The following is a 16,155-nucleotide window of genomic DNA, read 5'->3' on the forward strand; positions in this document are numbered from 1 at the left end:
TCTGGTTTGGAGTATTTTAACAAGAGGCGAGTGGCTAACGCCTTCGCTGTGTGAACACACAAGAGATCGACTGCCGACACTCTGTTCAAAGGCGCTAAGTACTGTTGCCAGGCAAAAGTTTTAAAATCCTACCAGAGATTTTACAGCTGTCGCTTACGTAGACTGGATAGGCTAGACACAGAGTTAGCAATTGCCTCTATCTCAGAAACAACAGATAGGGCCAAGACTATTGTCGAAACCTGGCAAAGACCGTTCGGTTAAAATGTTGCATTGTGGGAGCATATACAACAGTGTGTAGTTTTTTTTCCCTTTCTTTTATACAACAGTTTTGGACATGGTGCGTTACGGATGCAGTATAATACATCCGATGTTGAGCAATAGAGGATCGGCTTAGACGCATATTTAAAATCGTTCAGCCCATGACTCGTCCATCTGCCAAGAAAATGACAAATTTGATTAAAATGAAAATGATTTACTGCTGATGGTGATATTGATAATACTCACAGTCTTTTGAGTGCGAGCAATCCAAGGAAAGCCCCCGGTTCGATACGACTGACGATGTTGTTCCGCATGTCCCTGTGAAAGACAAACAAAGGGTAAGCCACAAGAAAAGAAAAAGGAGAACTAAACGGCAAGTGCACAACAAAGAACGTCTGGTTCGTGCCACGGCATATTGCAATCAACACATATTTATGAATATTTGCAGCCAACTTGATCCGAAAATACCATTCCCCCAATGACTAAGACATATTCTTTTACGCATCTAACAACACAAAGACATTCTCTCTAGGCCTGCTCAAATACATACAAAATGACAGTCGAAGAAACACACTTCAGATCAGAGGTGTTCCCGAAATCCACGTAAATACAGTGGATTGGGAGAAAGACAAGGTCCGGCTCAGAGCAAAAGAACTTAGGACTTTTCACTGGATAGGGACAAAGGTGGAGTTTTTCCCTGACTTCTCCACGGAGGTCCTGGACAAGAGAAAAGCGTTAGTGGAGGTGAGACACATGTGCATGAAAGTGTGTCGCGGACGTCAATGAGGCCGAACGATCTGAGTAGCGTGGGAGGCTATGGAAGGTCCCCATGATGGCAGTGGTTCATCACGGTATAACTACCATTTTTCTCTAAGCTGAGAGAACTTCCTATGTTGTGAGTAATAGTCTCACTGAGTGTTTATGCTGTGTATGCTGCCTACAATTTATCATTCTGGTTTACAGTTGATATCATTATAGTACTCGATTGAGCAGCAATCTAGGCCAAGCATATCATTTGTTTCGCGGTCATAGTAGGGATAAACATATCTATTTTTTTGTTTGTTTTCACTCGCATGTTCATGCCATGTGTGATGGGCACAACCCAAAGTGTTAGTTGGCTGAGTTATCATTATTATGACCTATATCGGACACCCTTTGGTGTTGGTTCTCTGCTTACATTCCTGCCTTATGGAATTAGACAGTTCATGAGAAAGATAATCTCTTCTCTTTGGGAGTATAATGAGCAGCCTGTCTTTATGTCCAATGGTTTTGGTTGATCCATGTCATTTCAATGACATGTCATCGCTGTCATATCAAAATGTATATGGTCATGCCTGTATTTGGCGTTGGTAAAACGTCCTTATTCTAGTTGGAGCGTCAGTGCTGGGAAGTCCTCGGTACACTTCACACGGATGAAGGCCTGGTTTAGGGGAGGGCGATTTAAAAAAGAAATAATTGTGTCGCGTGGGTATGGGATAGGTTTATGACATGTTTGTTCTATGGGAAGTTTAGTGTTCTGTGGGGTGCACTACCAGTCGTTCACTTTTCTTTGATTCAAAAGCAAAGGTTATCCGAAAGGCATTGATTTAAAATACTTTAATAGTCGTCATGTTTTGGTAATAGTATATTTACAACCTTTCAGACGTGACCAACGTGATTCAAATGCACAAATCAAGTGGATGCTGCAGTGTATCCAAGTGGCGTCAGAAGCAACTGCTTGCATGCGCGTTACCACTCCACTATGTCTCCCTGTTACGGATTTTGCGCCATCAGTAGAGATACCAACATGAGCAGCAGCTACGTTTGGCTACATACGGACCGTTAGTGGAATTCCCACGAGAGAGTAACGGTTAATGTGATTGGATGTTAATTATTTGACTAGGTTGCCTGTATTTGACATTGTGTTGTTATTTCGCTGAAGAATAGATGGTTTCATTTTATTTTTGGCAGTGAAACGAGACTACTCAGGAGAGAGAGAGAGAGAGAGAGAGAGAGAGAGAGAGAGAGAGAGAGAGAGAGAGAGAGAGAGAGAGAGAGAGAGAGAGAGAGAAACTAACTCAAATGTATAACCCCTTTGGAAAATCTAAAATGTGCATTTAAAAAAAGGCCAATCGTGTTTTTATTTGGCGTACACCAGTTTGGGAATACCTGCCATAATACATTCAACCCCCCAAAAAAGAGGTGTATATTCTATTTTCCAAAAGTATACATGTTCAAGTGGGAAAATAGTTTAAGGACGTAGAGGGACAAATCTTGACTTTACTTGTATTGGTTTCAGGCCCAAATATAATATGAACATTTATGCTCTGAATGAGGAGGACCCAGACTTCTTCTGTCAATTTAACAAAATAATATTGGATTTTGGTTATTTTTCTCTGGTACTAGGGGGGGAGGGACTATAATCAGGTCCCTGATGCATTTTAATACAAATCGAAAACTGGTCTAACCAAGACCTCCAAAACGAGGATGCTGGTGACTGATATATGGAGACTGATCAATCCAAACCCTCGTGATTACACATTCTTTTTGAATAGGCACACTGTGATTACACATTCTTTTTGAATAGACAGATCACACTGATCTGACTGTTGACATGGGAAAAGAAAGATAAACATGTAAAATGTTGGCGATTGAACAACAACCTCTTACAGGACAAGGTGTTTTTGAAATCTCTGAAACAGCTTTTAAAGCATCCGATAATGATAAAGATCAGCTACTATTTGAAATTAAACAGAAAATGTATAAACTTTAAACAGAGCTCAAGATAAAGACAAAAACAAAGCAGTGTGAAGCAGAGAAAACAGGTGAAAACAGAAAAGTTACAGTCATCTAGAGAATCAAACAGGTGGAAAGAAATAAGTACAGTCCATAACACAATAGAGAAAAAGTACTCACCCTAATTGTATTTATTTTATTTGTTTTTATTTCACCTTTATTTAACCCACGCCAGTTGAGAACAAGTTCTCATTTACAACTGCGACCTTAAAGCAAAGCAGTGTGACAGCAAAACAACACAGAGTTACACACGGAATAAACAAGAGTACAGTCCATAACACAATAGAGAAAAAGTACTGCAAATGACCACCCCATTACTTTGGAGGAATTGACCAAAAAAAGAGTGGTAAAAAGGATCCCCATGAATGGGAGCTACCAGTGGTAAAATGGATTGAAAACATTTAACAGTGATTTCTAGAAAAGGTTTGCAGAGCAGCTTTCAGTAATAGTTCCGACCTACGCGTGATGCAGTAGTCACCCTAATTGTATTTATTTTATTTAATTTCTTTGATACATTTGAATGGAGAACGGTTTACAAAACGTCTGGCTATGGAGGGTGAATCATAACATTAAGAAAATCATAAATACAGACCAGGTGGGATTTCTGAAAAGCAGAACTTCATCTGACAATCCTACAGCATGTCATCTGGAAGGCAAGAGATTTGGATACTTCAGTGGCAGCCTTATCCCCAGACGCAGAGAAAGCCTTTGATAGGGTGGGCTGGGACGACCTGCATTACACTAGAAATACACTTGGATTTGGACAGGGCTTTCACAATATTATTAAACATACAGTTGAAGTCGGACGTTTACATACACTAAGTTGACTGTGCCTTTAAACAGCTTGGAAAATTCCAGAAAATGATTTCATGGCTTTAGAAGCTTCTAATAGGCTAATTGACACAATTTGAGTCAATTGGAGGTGTGCCTCTTCGCTTGGCATCGTGGGGAAATCAAAAGAAATCAGCCAAGAACTCAGACATTTTTTTGTAGACCTCCACAAGTCTGGTTCATCCTTGGGAGCAATTTCCAAACGCCTGAAGGTACCACGTTCATCTGTACAAAAAATAGTATTCAAGTATAAACACCATGGGACCACACAGCCGTCATACCACTCAGGAAGGAGACGCGTTCTGTCTCCTAGAGATGAACGTTCTTTGGTGCAAAAAGTGCAAATCAATCCCAGAACAACAGCAAAGGACCTTGTGAAGATGCTGGAGGATACAGGTACAAAAGTATCTATATCCACAGTAAAATGAGTCCTGTATCGACATAACCTGAATGGCCGCTCAGCAAGGAAGAAGTCAATGCTCCAAAACCGCCATAAAAAAGCCAGACTACGGTTTGCACCTGCACATGGGGAGATTAGACCATACTTTTTGGAGAAATGTCCTCCGGTCTGATGAAACTAAATTAGAACTGTTTGGAGGAAAAAGGGGGAGGCTTGCAAGACGAAGAACACCCTCCCAACCATGAAGCACGGGGGTGGCAGCATCATGTTGTGGGGGTGCTTTGCTGCAGGAGGGACTAGTACACTTCACAAAATATATGGCATCATGAGGCAGGACAATTATGTGGATGTTGAAGCAACATCTCAAGACATCAGTCAGGAAGTTATAGCTTGGTCGCAAATGGGTCTTCCAAATGGACAATGACCCCAAGCATACTTCGAATGTTGTTGCAAAATGGCTTAAGGACAACAAAGTCAAGGTATTGGAGTGGCCATCACAAAGCTCTGACCTCAATCCTATAGACATTTTGTGGGCAGAACTGAAAAAGAGTGTGCGAGCAAGGAGGCCTACAAATCTGACTCAGTTACACCAGCTCCGTCAGGAGGAATGGGCCAAAATTCACCCAACTTATTGAGGGAAGCTTGTGGAAGGCTACCCGAAACATTTGATCCAAGTTAAACAATTTAAAAGCAATGCTACCAAATACTAATTGAGTGTATGTAAACTTCTGACCAACTGGGACTGTAATGAAATAAATATAAGCTGAAATGAATCATTCTCCCTACTATTATTCTGACATTTCACATTCTTAATATAAAGTGGTGATCCTAACTGACCTAAGACAGGGAATTTTTACTAGGTTTAAATGTCAGGAATTGAGAAACTGAGTTTAAATGTATTTGGCAAAGGTGTATGTAAACTTCTGACTTCAACTGTATGTACAACGAGGTCCTCCCGAGTGGTCTAAGGCACTGCATCGCATCCTGGTTCGAGTCCAGGCTCTGTTGGTTGCCAGGTGTACGGTGTTTCCTCCGACACATTGGTGCAGCTGGCATTGTGTCAAGAAGCAGTGCGGCTTGTCTGGGTTCTGTTTCGGAGGATGCACAGCTCTCGACCTTCGCCTCTCCTGAGTTCTGTACGGGAGTTGCAGCGATGAGACAAGACTAACTACCAAATGGAATCCACACAATTAGGGAGAAAAAGTAGTAAAAAACAACAACATTTAGTCACTAACAGACGATGATCATCTCCATTTTTAGCAGGACAAGGCACGAAACAAGGCGACTGTCTCTCGCCTCCCCTGTTTATTATAGCATTTAAACCATTTGCCTGAAGCCATTAGGCTGCATCAGTCAATCAAAGGGGTTAATATAGGAGGTAGGGAGAATAAACTACTGCTTCATGCAGAGTGGAGGTTTCAATGGGTCTCTAAAAACTTGAGGTACCTGGGGATCGCTTTAAATCCTGGTCTGGAGAACATGACTTCATAAAACCTTGACCCACTACTGAACAAAATTAAACTCCAGTTTAAGAGCTGGGATAAGCTACAAATCTCATTATGGGGTAGGAAACAGGTTATAAAAGATAGTCATAGCTCCTCATATTACCAGTGTTCATACCGGTATATACCTTTAAATCCATAGACAAAATGATTACTAAGTTTGTATGGGCCGGTAAAAAAGGCCAGGGTGAAACTAGCGAGACTACAGGCAACGACTGAGAAGGGAGGATTAAAGCTCCCTAACATGTCATTATATCAAAAAGACTCAGTAGCTGCCCAAATAGGCGCTCTCTTTACTGAAAATTCTAATACGCCAATTTTGGAGGACATGGAATTGAATGCCCCATTCGGAGCATCAGATTATTTGAGTCAACAAAAGGTGGGACTGCAGAATCCAATAATGTCCCATACAATAATATATGGAGTCAGATTCATGAGAAATCTTTACCTTTCCTGAAAAGCTCTGTTTTGTTATGGAACAACCCTAAATTGAAAATAGGGGGACATGTGGTCTTCTGGAAAGATTGGAATAGATAGGGGATAAAGAACATCGGTTGTCTATTTCAAGAATACTCGTTTACCTCTTTTGAATAACTAAGGTCCAAGTATAATTTACAGAAACAAGACATTTGGAGATATCTCCAGTTTAGACATTGTATGCTTAAGGTAGGACAGAATAACAACAAATTCCATGTCAATTCTGATATAAGTCTTAAGATAGCAATCCTTTGCTAATTACCACATACGGCACGGTTTCTATATAGCCATCTTATAGGTGGATTGAACGGAACTTGTAAGGGCCTAAAGGCCCTAAAAGGGAAAAAGACCAGGGAGGTATCTTTTGGAGCGGAGGAATGGAATATTATAGCACAACAGATGCTCCTCCCTATGAGAGATGCCCGGTCCAAACTGATTACATTGAAAGTGTTCAATAGGATTTATAGGACTCCTCTGAGGTTGAACAGAATAGGTTTGATAGAATCCAGTCTATGCTGGAGATGCCAGTCAAGTACAGGTGACATAATCCATATGATCTGTAACTGTCCGAGCTTGCATACCTTTTGGCAGAATGTAATGGAAAAGATTACCTGCAAATCCTGCTTTGCCTTTACTGAATATCATCACTAAAGATGTTGATAGACTGAGAAGCTCATGTTGAAACTGGCTAAACGCTGCTCTGACCACAGCGAAAAGAGTCATACGGAGACACTGGAGGGAGAAGGACCCTCCCTCATTTAACGAATGGTACATAGCCTTGGCAGAAACAGCTTCAGATGAAAGGTTGATTTCTAAAATGAATGGTACACTCGATAATGTTTCTGACATCTGGGGACAAAAAAAAGAAGCGGCAGCTCCAGTGAGCACATGATCACCAACACTGGACAACTGAGGACTGGAAAAACATTGCCTGGAACATGACAGTGAGTTCAGTTTACTTGGGTGGCCTGGTCAGCCCCCAGACCTCAACCCAATAGAGCGTCTTTGGGATGAGATGGAACAGGCTGTTCACAGCATGAATGTACCTCCATCCAATCTGCAGCAACTACATGATGCCATCCTGTCAGAATGGACCAACATCCCTGTGGGACGTTTCCGACACCTTGTAGAATGCCCCGAAGAATTCAGTCTGTTCTGGAAGCTGAGGGTGGTCCGACCCGGTACTAGATGGGAGTACCTAATAAAAACTGGCCGGTGATTGTATAAGAACTTTGTACAGTGCATTCGGAAAGTATTCAGACTAGGGGTCGACCAATTATGATTTTTCTACACCGATACCGATACCGATTATTGGAGGACCAAAAAAGCCGATACCGATTAAATCGGTCGATTTTTAATATGTATTTCTAATAATGACAATTACAACAATACTGAATTAACACTTATTTTTACTTAATATAATACATCAATAAAATCAATTTAGCCTCAAATAAATAATGAAACATGTTCAATTTGGTTTAAATAATGCAAAAACAAAGTGTTGGAGAAGAAAGTAAAAGCAATATGTGCCATGTAAATGCAATATGTCCCATGTAAGAAAGCTAACATTTAAGTTCCTTGCTCCGAACATGAGAACATATGAAAGCTGGTGGTTCCTTTTAACATGAGTCTTCAATATTCCCAGGTAAGAAGTTTTGGGTTGTAGTTATTATAGGAATTATAGGACTATTTCTCTCTATACGATTTGTATTTCATATACCTTTGACTATTGGATGTTCGTATAGGCACTTTAGTATTGCCAGTGTAACAGTATAGCTTCCGTCCCTCTCTCCTGTTATATTGCACAACCTTCAATGTTATGTCATAATTACGTAAAATTCTGGCAAATTAGTTCGCAACGAGCCAGGCGGCCCAAACTGTTGCATATACCCTGACTCTGCGTGCAATGAACGCAAGAGAAGTGACACAATTTCACCTGGTTAATATTGCCTGCTAACCTTTCTTTTAGCTAAATATGCAGGTTTAAAAATATATACATCTGTGTATTGATTTTAAGAAAGGCAATGATGTTTATGGTTAGGTACACGACACGTTGGAGCAACGACAGTCCTTTTTCGCGAATGCGCACCGTATCGATTATATGCAACGCAGGACACGTTAGATAAACTAGTAATATCATCAACCGTGTGTAGTTATAACTAGTGATTATCATTGATTGATTGTTTTATATAAGATAAGTTTAACGCTAGCTAGCAACTCACCTTGGCTTCGTACTGCATTCCCGTAACAGGCGGGCTCCTCGTGAGGCAGGTGGTTAGAGCGTTGGACTATTTAACCGTAAGGTTGCAAGATTGAATCCCTGAGCTGACAAGGTAAAAATCTGTCATTCTGTCGTTTAACAAGGCAGTTAACTCACCGTTCCTAGGCCGTCATTGAAAATAAGAATGTTTTCTTAACTGACTTGGCTCATTAAATAAAGATTATATAACAAATAAAGATTAATAAAAATTATGCAAAAATCAGCGTCCAAAAATACCGATTTCCGATTGTCATGAACTTAATCGGTCGACCTATTATTCAGACCCCTGGACTTTTTCCACATTTTGTTAGGTTACAGCCTTATTCTAAAATGTATTAAATTAATGTTTTTCCTATCAATCTACACACAATACCCCATAATGACAAAGCAAAAACCAGGTTTTTAGAAACCAAATTATAAAAAACATTAATATCACATTTTACAGAAGTCCTCAGACCCTTTACTCAGTACTTGGTTGAAGCACCTTTGGCAGCGATTACAGCTTTGAGTCTTCTTGGATATGACGCTACAAGCTTGGCAAACCTGTATTTGGGGAGTTTCTCCCATTCTTCTCTGCAGATCCTCTCAAGCTCTTTTAGGTTGGATGGGGAGCGTCGCTGCACAGCTATTTTCAGGTCTCTCCAGAAATGTTCAATTGTGTTCAAGATCGGCCTCTGGCTGGGCCTCTCATGGACATTAAGAGACTTGTCCCGAAGCCACTCCAGCATTGTCTTGGCTGTGTGCTTAGGGTTGTTGTCCTGTTGGAAGGTGAAACTTTGCCCCCCAGTCTGAGGTCCTGAGTGCTCTGGAACAGGTGTTCATCAAGGATCTCTCTGTACTTTGCTCCGTTCATCATTCCCTCAATGCTGACTAGTCTTCCAGTCTGTGCCACTGAAGAACATCTCCACAGTATGATGCTGCTGCCACCACCATGCTTCACTGTTGGGAGGGTGCCAGGTTTCCTCCAGACGTGACCCATGGCATTCTTGTTTCTTATGGTCTGAGTCCTCTAGGTGCCTTTTGGCAAACTCCAAGCGGGCTGTCATGTGCCTTTTACCGAGGAGTGGCTTCCGTCTGGCCACTCTACCATAAAGGCCTGATTGATTGAGTGCTTCAGAGATGGTTGTCCTTCTTGAAGGTTCTCCCATCTCCACAGAGGAATTCTAGAGCTATATCAGAGTGACCATTTGGGTTCTTGGTCACCTCCCTGACCAAGGCCCTACTTTTGCTACCCTTCCCCAGATCTGTGCCTTGACACAATCCTGTCTCGGAGTTCTACGGGCAATTCCTTCCACCTCATGGCTTGGTTTTTGCTCTGACATACACTGCCAACTGTGGGACCTTATATAGACATGTGTGTCCCTTTTCAAATCATGTCCAATCATTTGAATTTACCACAGGTGGACTCCAATCAAGGATGATGAATGGAAACAAGATGCACCTGAGCTCAATTTCGAGTCATAGCAAAGGGTCTGAATACTTGTTTTTATTTTTAATACATTTGCAAAAATGTCTAAAAAACGGATTTCGCTTTGTGGTTATGGGGTATTGTGTGTAGATTGAGGAGGAAAAACATTCATTTAATCAATTTCAGAATAAGGCTGTACGGTAACAAAATGTGGAGGAACTCAAGGGGTCTGAATACTTTCCGAATGTACTGTACATTCAGAGACAACATAAAGTCAAAGAGTAAGGCCTATACCCAAGAGCCAGTTTTGAGCTACAATTTTAGCAAAATGTATGACTGTCCTTAAAATGAAATCCCACTGACGCCAACTCACCCCGTTGACCCCTGGTGCTATGGTACTTGTATTGTACTTCTCAGTCCAGTAACTGGACTGAGTTCGAGGCAGCACGGTCACAGATACCTGCTAGCACCTAGCGCTCACCTGCGCCACCACTGCCGAGTCACTCATTACGATCTGTGTTTTTAAAGACCTCGCAGGTCGCCACCTGATCCCCCATACAAAGGTAACTGTGACTGGGCTGTTTGATGTTCAGTAGCTGTCATCTGGCTGGAGGGGGATTGGGAGGCAGGGCCACACATGGATCATAGGAGCCAAGCTATTGCTTTTGATGTGCATTGGCAAAATTGGCTTTCCTGTAGAGGGGTGTTGAAAGACAAATGGAAATGGGGTAAGGCCAAAAAAAAGAATGATCTTCAAAATGTTATGAATTGGTGCCTCCATGGCAATTCAAAAAAGGCTGATTGAGAGCCTTTTTACTAAATAATGTGTTTGATTTATATGATCGTGTATTGCTTTTAGTGTATTGATGTGCATATTGATGTGTATAATGTATTATTGATGTGTGTAGTGTGTATTGATGTCTACCTGGGCAATCTGTGAAAGAGACCTTGGTCTCAGTACGACTCGCTGTCAAAAAAAAAAGGTTTAAAGAATGCAACAAATGAGAGGCACAAATGGATCACCTTGGACCACCTGTAAGAGGCCAGAAAAAGAGAGAGGATCTTTGTACTTGCTTACTGTGCCGGATGGTACCTTTAACCCTACTAATAATTTGTCCCCGGCCAATTCTGTTCTCCCCTCTAAATACCATCAAAGTTTCACTTTGAAATGCTGCTGTTGCCTTTGTCAACACTAGCTGTGCTCTTAACCCAACTGTTTCATGTTGGTGACCATAGTAAATCAACCGAGGGGCAAAATGTCACAAGTTATGGAATAGACTCTGGGGGACAAGGCACAGTGTTCAACAAGGCACAGTTTTGGTTCACATTTATCCATGCTTTGATTAGGCTTGATGATACCAAGGTGGGGCCGGTGCCAGCTAAATGACCGGTGTCAAACGCCAGTGGGGGCAGCCCACAGTTTGGCACCAAAGCCAATCCCAATCTACTGATCCTTCCATTTCCTCAAAGAGTAGTGCTGGAATGCTGTCAAAGGGTGAAACAGTGAACCAATTTTTCTGAACTCGTTTCAAACTGAAATTCAGAATTTTCTGTGATTCCAATTCCTAATGGTCGTTCTGTGGTTTTCCCAAAATGACAGCTTGGCGTGATCGGTTCTGTTGCGTCTTAGACGGGGGAAACAATGGTCTTTGTTTGGTGGATTACGTTAAGCGAGTCACTGAAAGGTTATATTTCTGATCTGTTTTTGTCAGTTGTTTACGAAGCTGGTTGACCTACATCTTCTACTGATTGACTGTCAAGTTGTCACAGACATGACTAAGATAAAAATTCTGGGGTGGCATCCATGTATTGAAAAAACTAAATTGTACAAATTCAACACTATCACCTTTGTCACTGCACTGGCAGAATTATCAGTAAAAATACAGAATATTAAACCATTTGAGATTTCCTTTATAGAGAAGCAGAATAACTTGTGGGAAGAGTCAGGTAGTGGTGGAGGTAGACCGCGTGCAACCTATCCCAACTCCCCTCAGATTCCAAAACTACCGACCACAAACTACCTGGCACATTTCAAACTCCCTTTGCAGGAACACGCTAGGCCTTCTTGCCATGCTAAAATGTAAATGACTGGATAATGAAATCTGAAATAATTTACCTCAGAGTACTTTAGGGGATTCCCTTGTTCCCTTTTAGGGAATTATCCTTGTGCGCCGATTAGATCGAACCTGAGATTCTGTAGAAGCCTCTGCAGCCATTTTGGAAAGATGTAGAAACACAGCCAAATGCACTGTTTGATATAAGAGCGCAGCAGCTACTGACAAACATTATAAGCTTGTGATTTGGATGTTGGAAAATATTAAGTCTCTTCAATTTTCATCTGCCACAAGTAATATTAAAGTATATAAAATTTGAAGTTTCTTTGGCAGGTGTCGAATACGTATACTCTACCAAATCTGGCACAAAGTTTATTTTCAAGGTGAACATTGATGTTACAATCACGAGAAATTGCTGATGTTAAAAAAAATCTGTCTACTGAAACAAAAACAGAACACAAGATCACCCTCATTCTCAACGTCGAGAGTTCTCACTCCACCGGAGTCCAGTTCAGTGAGGAACAAACGGAAAATCTCCCACACCATACTTTTTTATACGTTTAACTTGAGTGTATCTTTTGCAACGTTGATAACCTACAATTACAAAAAATCTTCACAGGTTTCTTACATGCATAAAAGACTAGCATTCCTCATATACTGTCCTTCCCCATAGTAATGGTTCCGTTTGAAACTCAAAACCTCCCCAGTCCTTCCAAATAACAAGAGATTATCCCTGCTTCATTTGTAATAATAACCATTCCCTCCGTCTTGACTGTGTCAGCTTTGGGAGAGAATTACTGTGCGACAGGGCTTGGGTTCATATTACTGTATAGGAGGGTGACCATGAGAGTTGATTATTGACTTCAGGAAGCAGAGGAGGGGACATGCCCCGATCCACATCAGCGGGACTGCAGTAGAGATAGGGCTGTTGCGGTCATAACATTTTGTCAGGCGGTTATTGTTATGCAATAGATTGACCGTTAATTAACATAAACAGGTTTAGCATCTCCGGGACACCGCACAAACAAGCCGCTGATGAGCCCCTTTAGAACATCTACATTAAAAACTGTCTAATAAAATAATTGATCACACACCATCACAATGAATCCATTCTTTATTTTAGTCAGGTCGAAATGAAGAAAATGTATTTCAGAACAGAATAGGAGTGGGCCTACTGTATGTTATCTGGCTATGCGCCATGCCATAGGTTTGTTCATTTGTTAAATTTAACCTTTATTTCACAGTTAAGAACAAATTCTTATTTACAATGACAGCCTAGGAACAGCAGGTTAACTGCCTTGTTCAGGGGCAGAACCTTCGTCAGCTCGGGGATTCGATTCAGCAACCTTTCGTTTCCTGGCCCAACACTCTAACCACTAGGCTACCTGCAGACCCATTTAGCTGACAAGATATGCCATTATTTTATAACATTTTATAGTAAGAAGAATACACTTGAGCTAAGCTGAATGAAATAGAATGTATATTTTTCCTATTACAGAGATGGTTTGACTATGAAGTGGCTATGTTGAGCGTAGAAATGGTCATTTGAAACAGGTCCTAGATTTAGCAATATTGGGCAACTTTAGTTGTGAATGATAGTAACCGTATAATGTATTAGGAAACATATATGGGCTGCATGATGCGACTTATCGGTGATTTGAGAAAGTAGCAAAAAAACATATTGCGCTCTGCTCCTTGCCTCAGGCTGCACAGCTATTCTCTTATCAAGTGATCATATTTTCACCCATCAGACTATAATCAATATATTCTTGTCTTTACTAATATGTCAAATTAGTTTGGATTTAGAATGACCCGTTATCAAATTGGCAGGAACAGGGGAAAAAAAATCAATGTAACCTGTATGCACTAGAATAGTGAATGGAGGCTGCGCGCTTCCCCACCATCCGTTTTTTAGGCTACTTTGGTTTTATAGCAGAGCATGCGCTTAATACGAGCAGCTAAAAAAAGACCATTTCTTCCTAACAAAGACCGTAATTAATTTGCCTGAATTTTACATAATTATGACATAACATTGAAGGTTGTTCAATGTAACAGCAATATTTAGACTTAGGGTTGCCACCCGTTCGATAAAATACGTAAAGGTTCCGTATTTCACTGAAATAATAAACGTTTGTTTTTTAAATGATTGTTTCCGGATTTGACCATATTAAATGACCTAAGGCTCGTATGTCTGTGGGTTTATTATACTATAATTAAGTCTATGATTTGATAGAGCAGTCTGAGCGGTGGTAGGCAGCAGCAGGCTCGTAAGCATTCATTCAAACTGCACTTATTAGGGGCATTTGCCTGCAGCTCTTAGCAATGTTTGAAGCACAACTGTGTTTATGCCTTCAAGCCTATTAACTCCCGAGATTAGGCTGGCAATACTAAAGTGCCTATAAGAACATCCAATAGTCAAAGGTCTATGAAATACAAATGGTATAGAGGGAAATAGTCCTATAATAAACTACAACCTAAAACCTCTTAACTGGGAATATTGAAGACTCATGTTAAAAGGAAACACCAGCTTTCATATGTTCTCATGTTCTGAGCAAGGAACTGAAACGTTAGCTTTTTTACATATTGCACTTTTACTTTCTTCTCCAACACCTTGTTTTTGCATTATTTAAACCAAATTGAACATGTTTCATTATTTATTTGAGACTAAATTGATTTGATTTATGTATTATATTAAGTTAAAAAGTTGTTAATTCAGTATTGTTGTAATTGTCATTTATTCCAAATATATATATATATATATAAAACAATCATCACTAAGTCACTGCAACAGCCCTAAGTAGAGAGTCACGAGTTTTTAAGTTCCTCGTCATCCACGTCGAGGACTTGTCGTGGACCAACACCACCCCTTGTCAAGAGGGTGCAACAGCATCTCTACTTCCTATGGCGGCTGAAGAAATTCTGCATGCGCCCCCAGGTCCTGTCCAAATACTGCCACTGCATCACAGAGAGCGTCCTGACCGGTTGCATCATGGCCTGGTATGGGAATTGCACCGTCCACAAGGCCCTTCAGCGAGTCGTGAAAACAGACCAGCATATCACTGGGACCGTGCTCTCACCCATCCAGGACATCAACTAAAAACAGTGCCTGTGAAAGGCACACAGCGCCATCAAAGTCCCCACACACCCCATCCACACGTTGTTCTCTAGCTTACCGTCGGGAAGACCAGATCGGAGCATAAAGTCTGATAGAATCTGTCTCTGAGCCTGTTGGTATCTACAAGACATCAGACTGCTGAACACTGGAACTGGACTGACCACCTGCTCTGATTCTCCACACCTTAGCACACACCCACACAGACATACACACAGTGTACAAAACATGAAGAAACCTGCTCTTTCCACAACAGACTGACCAGGTGAAAGCTATGATCCCTTATTGATGTCACCTGTTGAATCCACTTCAAATCAGTGTAGATGAGGTATTCCCAAACTGAAGTATTTGACGTACCCCCGACGGCACTGCGCGTACACCGCCGTAGGGCGAACAGCAAATATTTATTTTATAAACATTTTTTTAAATGTTCTTTACATTTTCAAACAGTACATTTATATTTTCCAGCAGGGCTATACATTTGTGTGAGTTTTTTCCCCTCGACTGAGTAGGCTCGTTTCACTGCCAAAAAATACAAATTAAAACCAGCTAGTGTTCAGAGAAATAACAACAATGTCAAATACAGGTAGCCTAGTCAAATAATCAACATCCAATCACATTAACTGTTACTCTCTCGCGGGAAACCTTCACTCTTGCGCAGACATTTAGAAATGAAAGATGACAATTCGAAAAACTAAGCCACGGGAATTTGAGCGAGAATTAAGACTACTAGAGTAGTATGACTTGTATAATAGCAACAGATACCACTAATAAGAATGGGCTAGAAGTGTCTTATATGGTGAGACACTGAGTGGCTAGGACAGGCAAGCCCCATACTATTGTGGAGGACTTAATACTTCCTGCTGCTGCAGATATGGCTGGGACAATGCTGTGACAATGCTGTGACAATGCTGTGATAATGCTGGGATAATGCTGGGATAATGCTGGGATAATGCTGGGACAATGCTGGGACAATGCTGGGGGAAAAGGCCAAAACAACTATACAGACAATGCCTTCATCAAACAACACTTTCACAACGCATCAGTGACATGGCAGGAGATGTTTTGAAACAATTAC

At 41.0% G+C, this 16,155-nt stretch overlaps 1 protein-coding gene across 1 annotated transcript in view; it reads right to left on the reverse strand.

Annotated features, from left to right (window-relative positions):
- LOC124014004 (adhesion G protein-coupled receptor A3-like) overlaps positions 1-16,155 on the reverse strand; it is a 61,587-nt gene that overhangs the window by 18,707 nt on the left and 26,725 nt on the right. The window contains exon 3 of the mRNA XM_046328633.1: positions 505-576. Within this exon, the coding sequence (XP_046184589.1) occupies positions 505-576 (72 nt within the window). The remainder of the gene's footprint in view (positions 1-504; positions 577-16,155) is intronic.

This window comes from Oncorhynchus gorbuscha, linkage group LG25 (assembly GCF_021184085.1).
Source record: "Oncorhynchus gorbuscha isolate QuinsamMale2020 ecotype Even-year linkage group LG25, OgorEven_v1.0, whole genome shotgun sequence".
Lineage (NCBI taxonomy): Eukaryota > Metazoa > Chordata > Actinopteri > Salmoniformes > Salmonidae > Oncorhynchus > Oncorhynchus gorbuscha.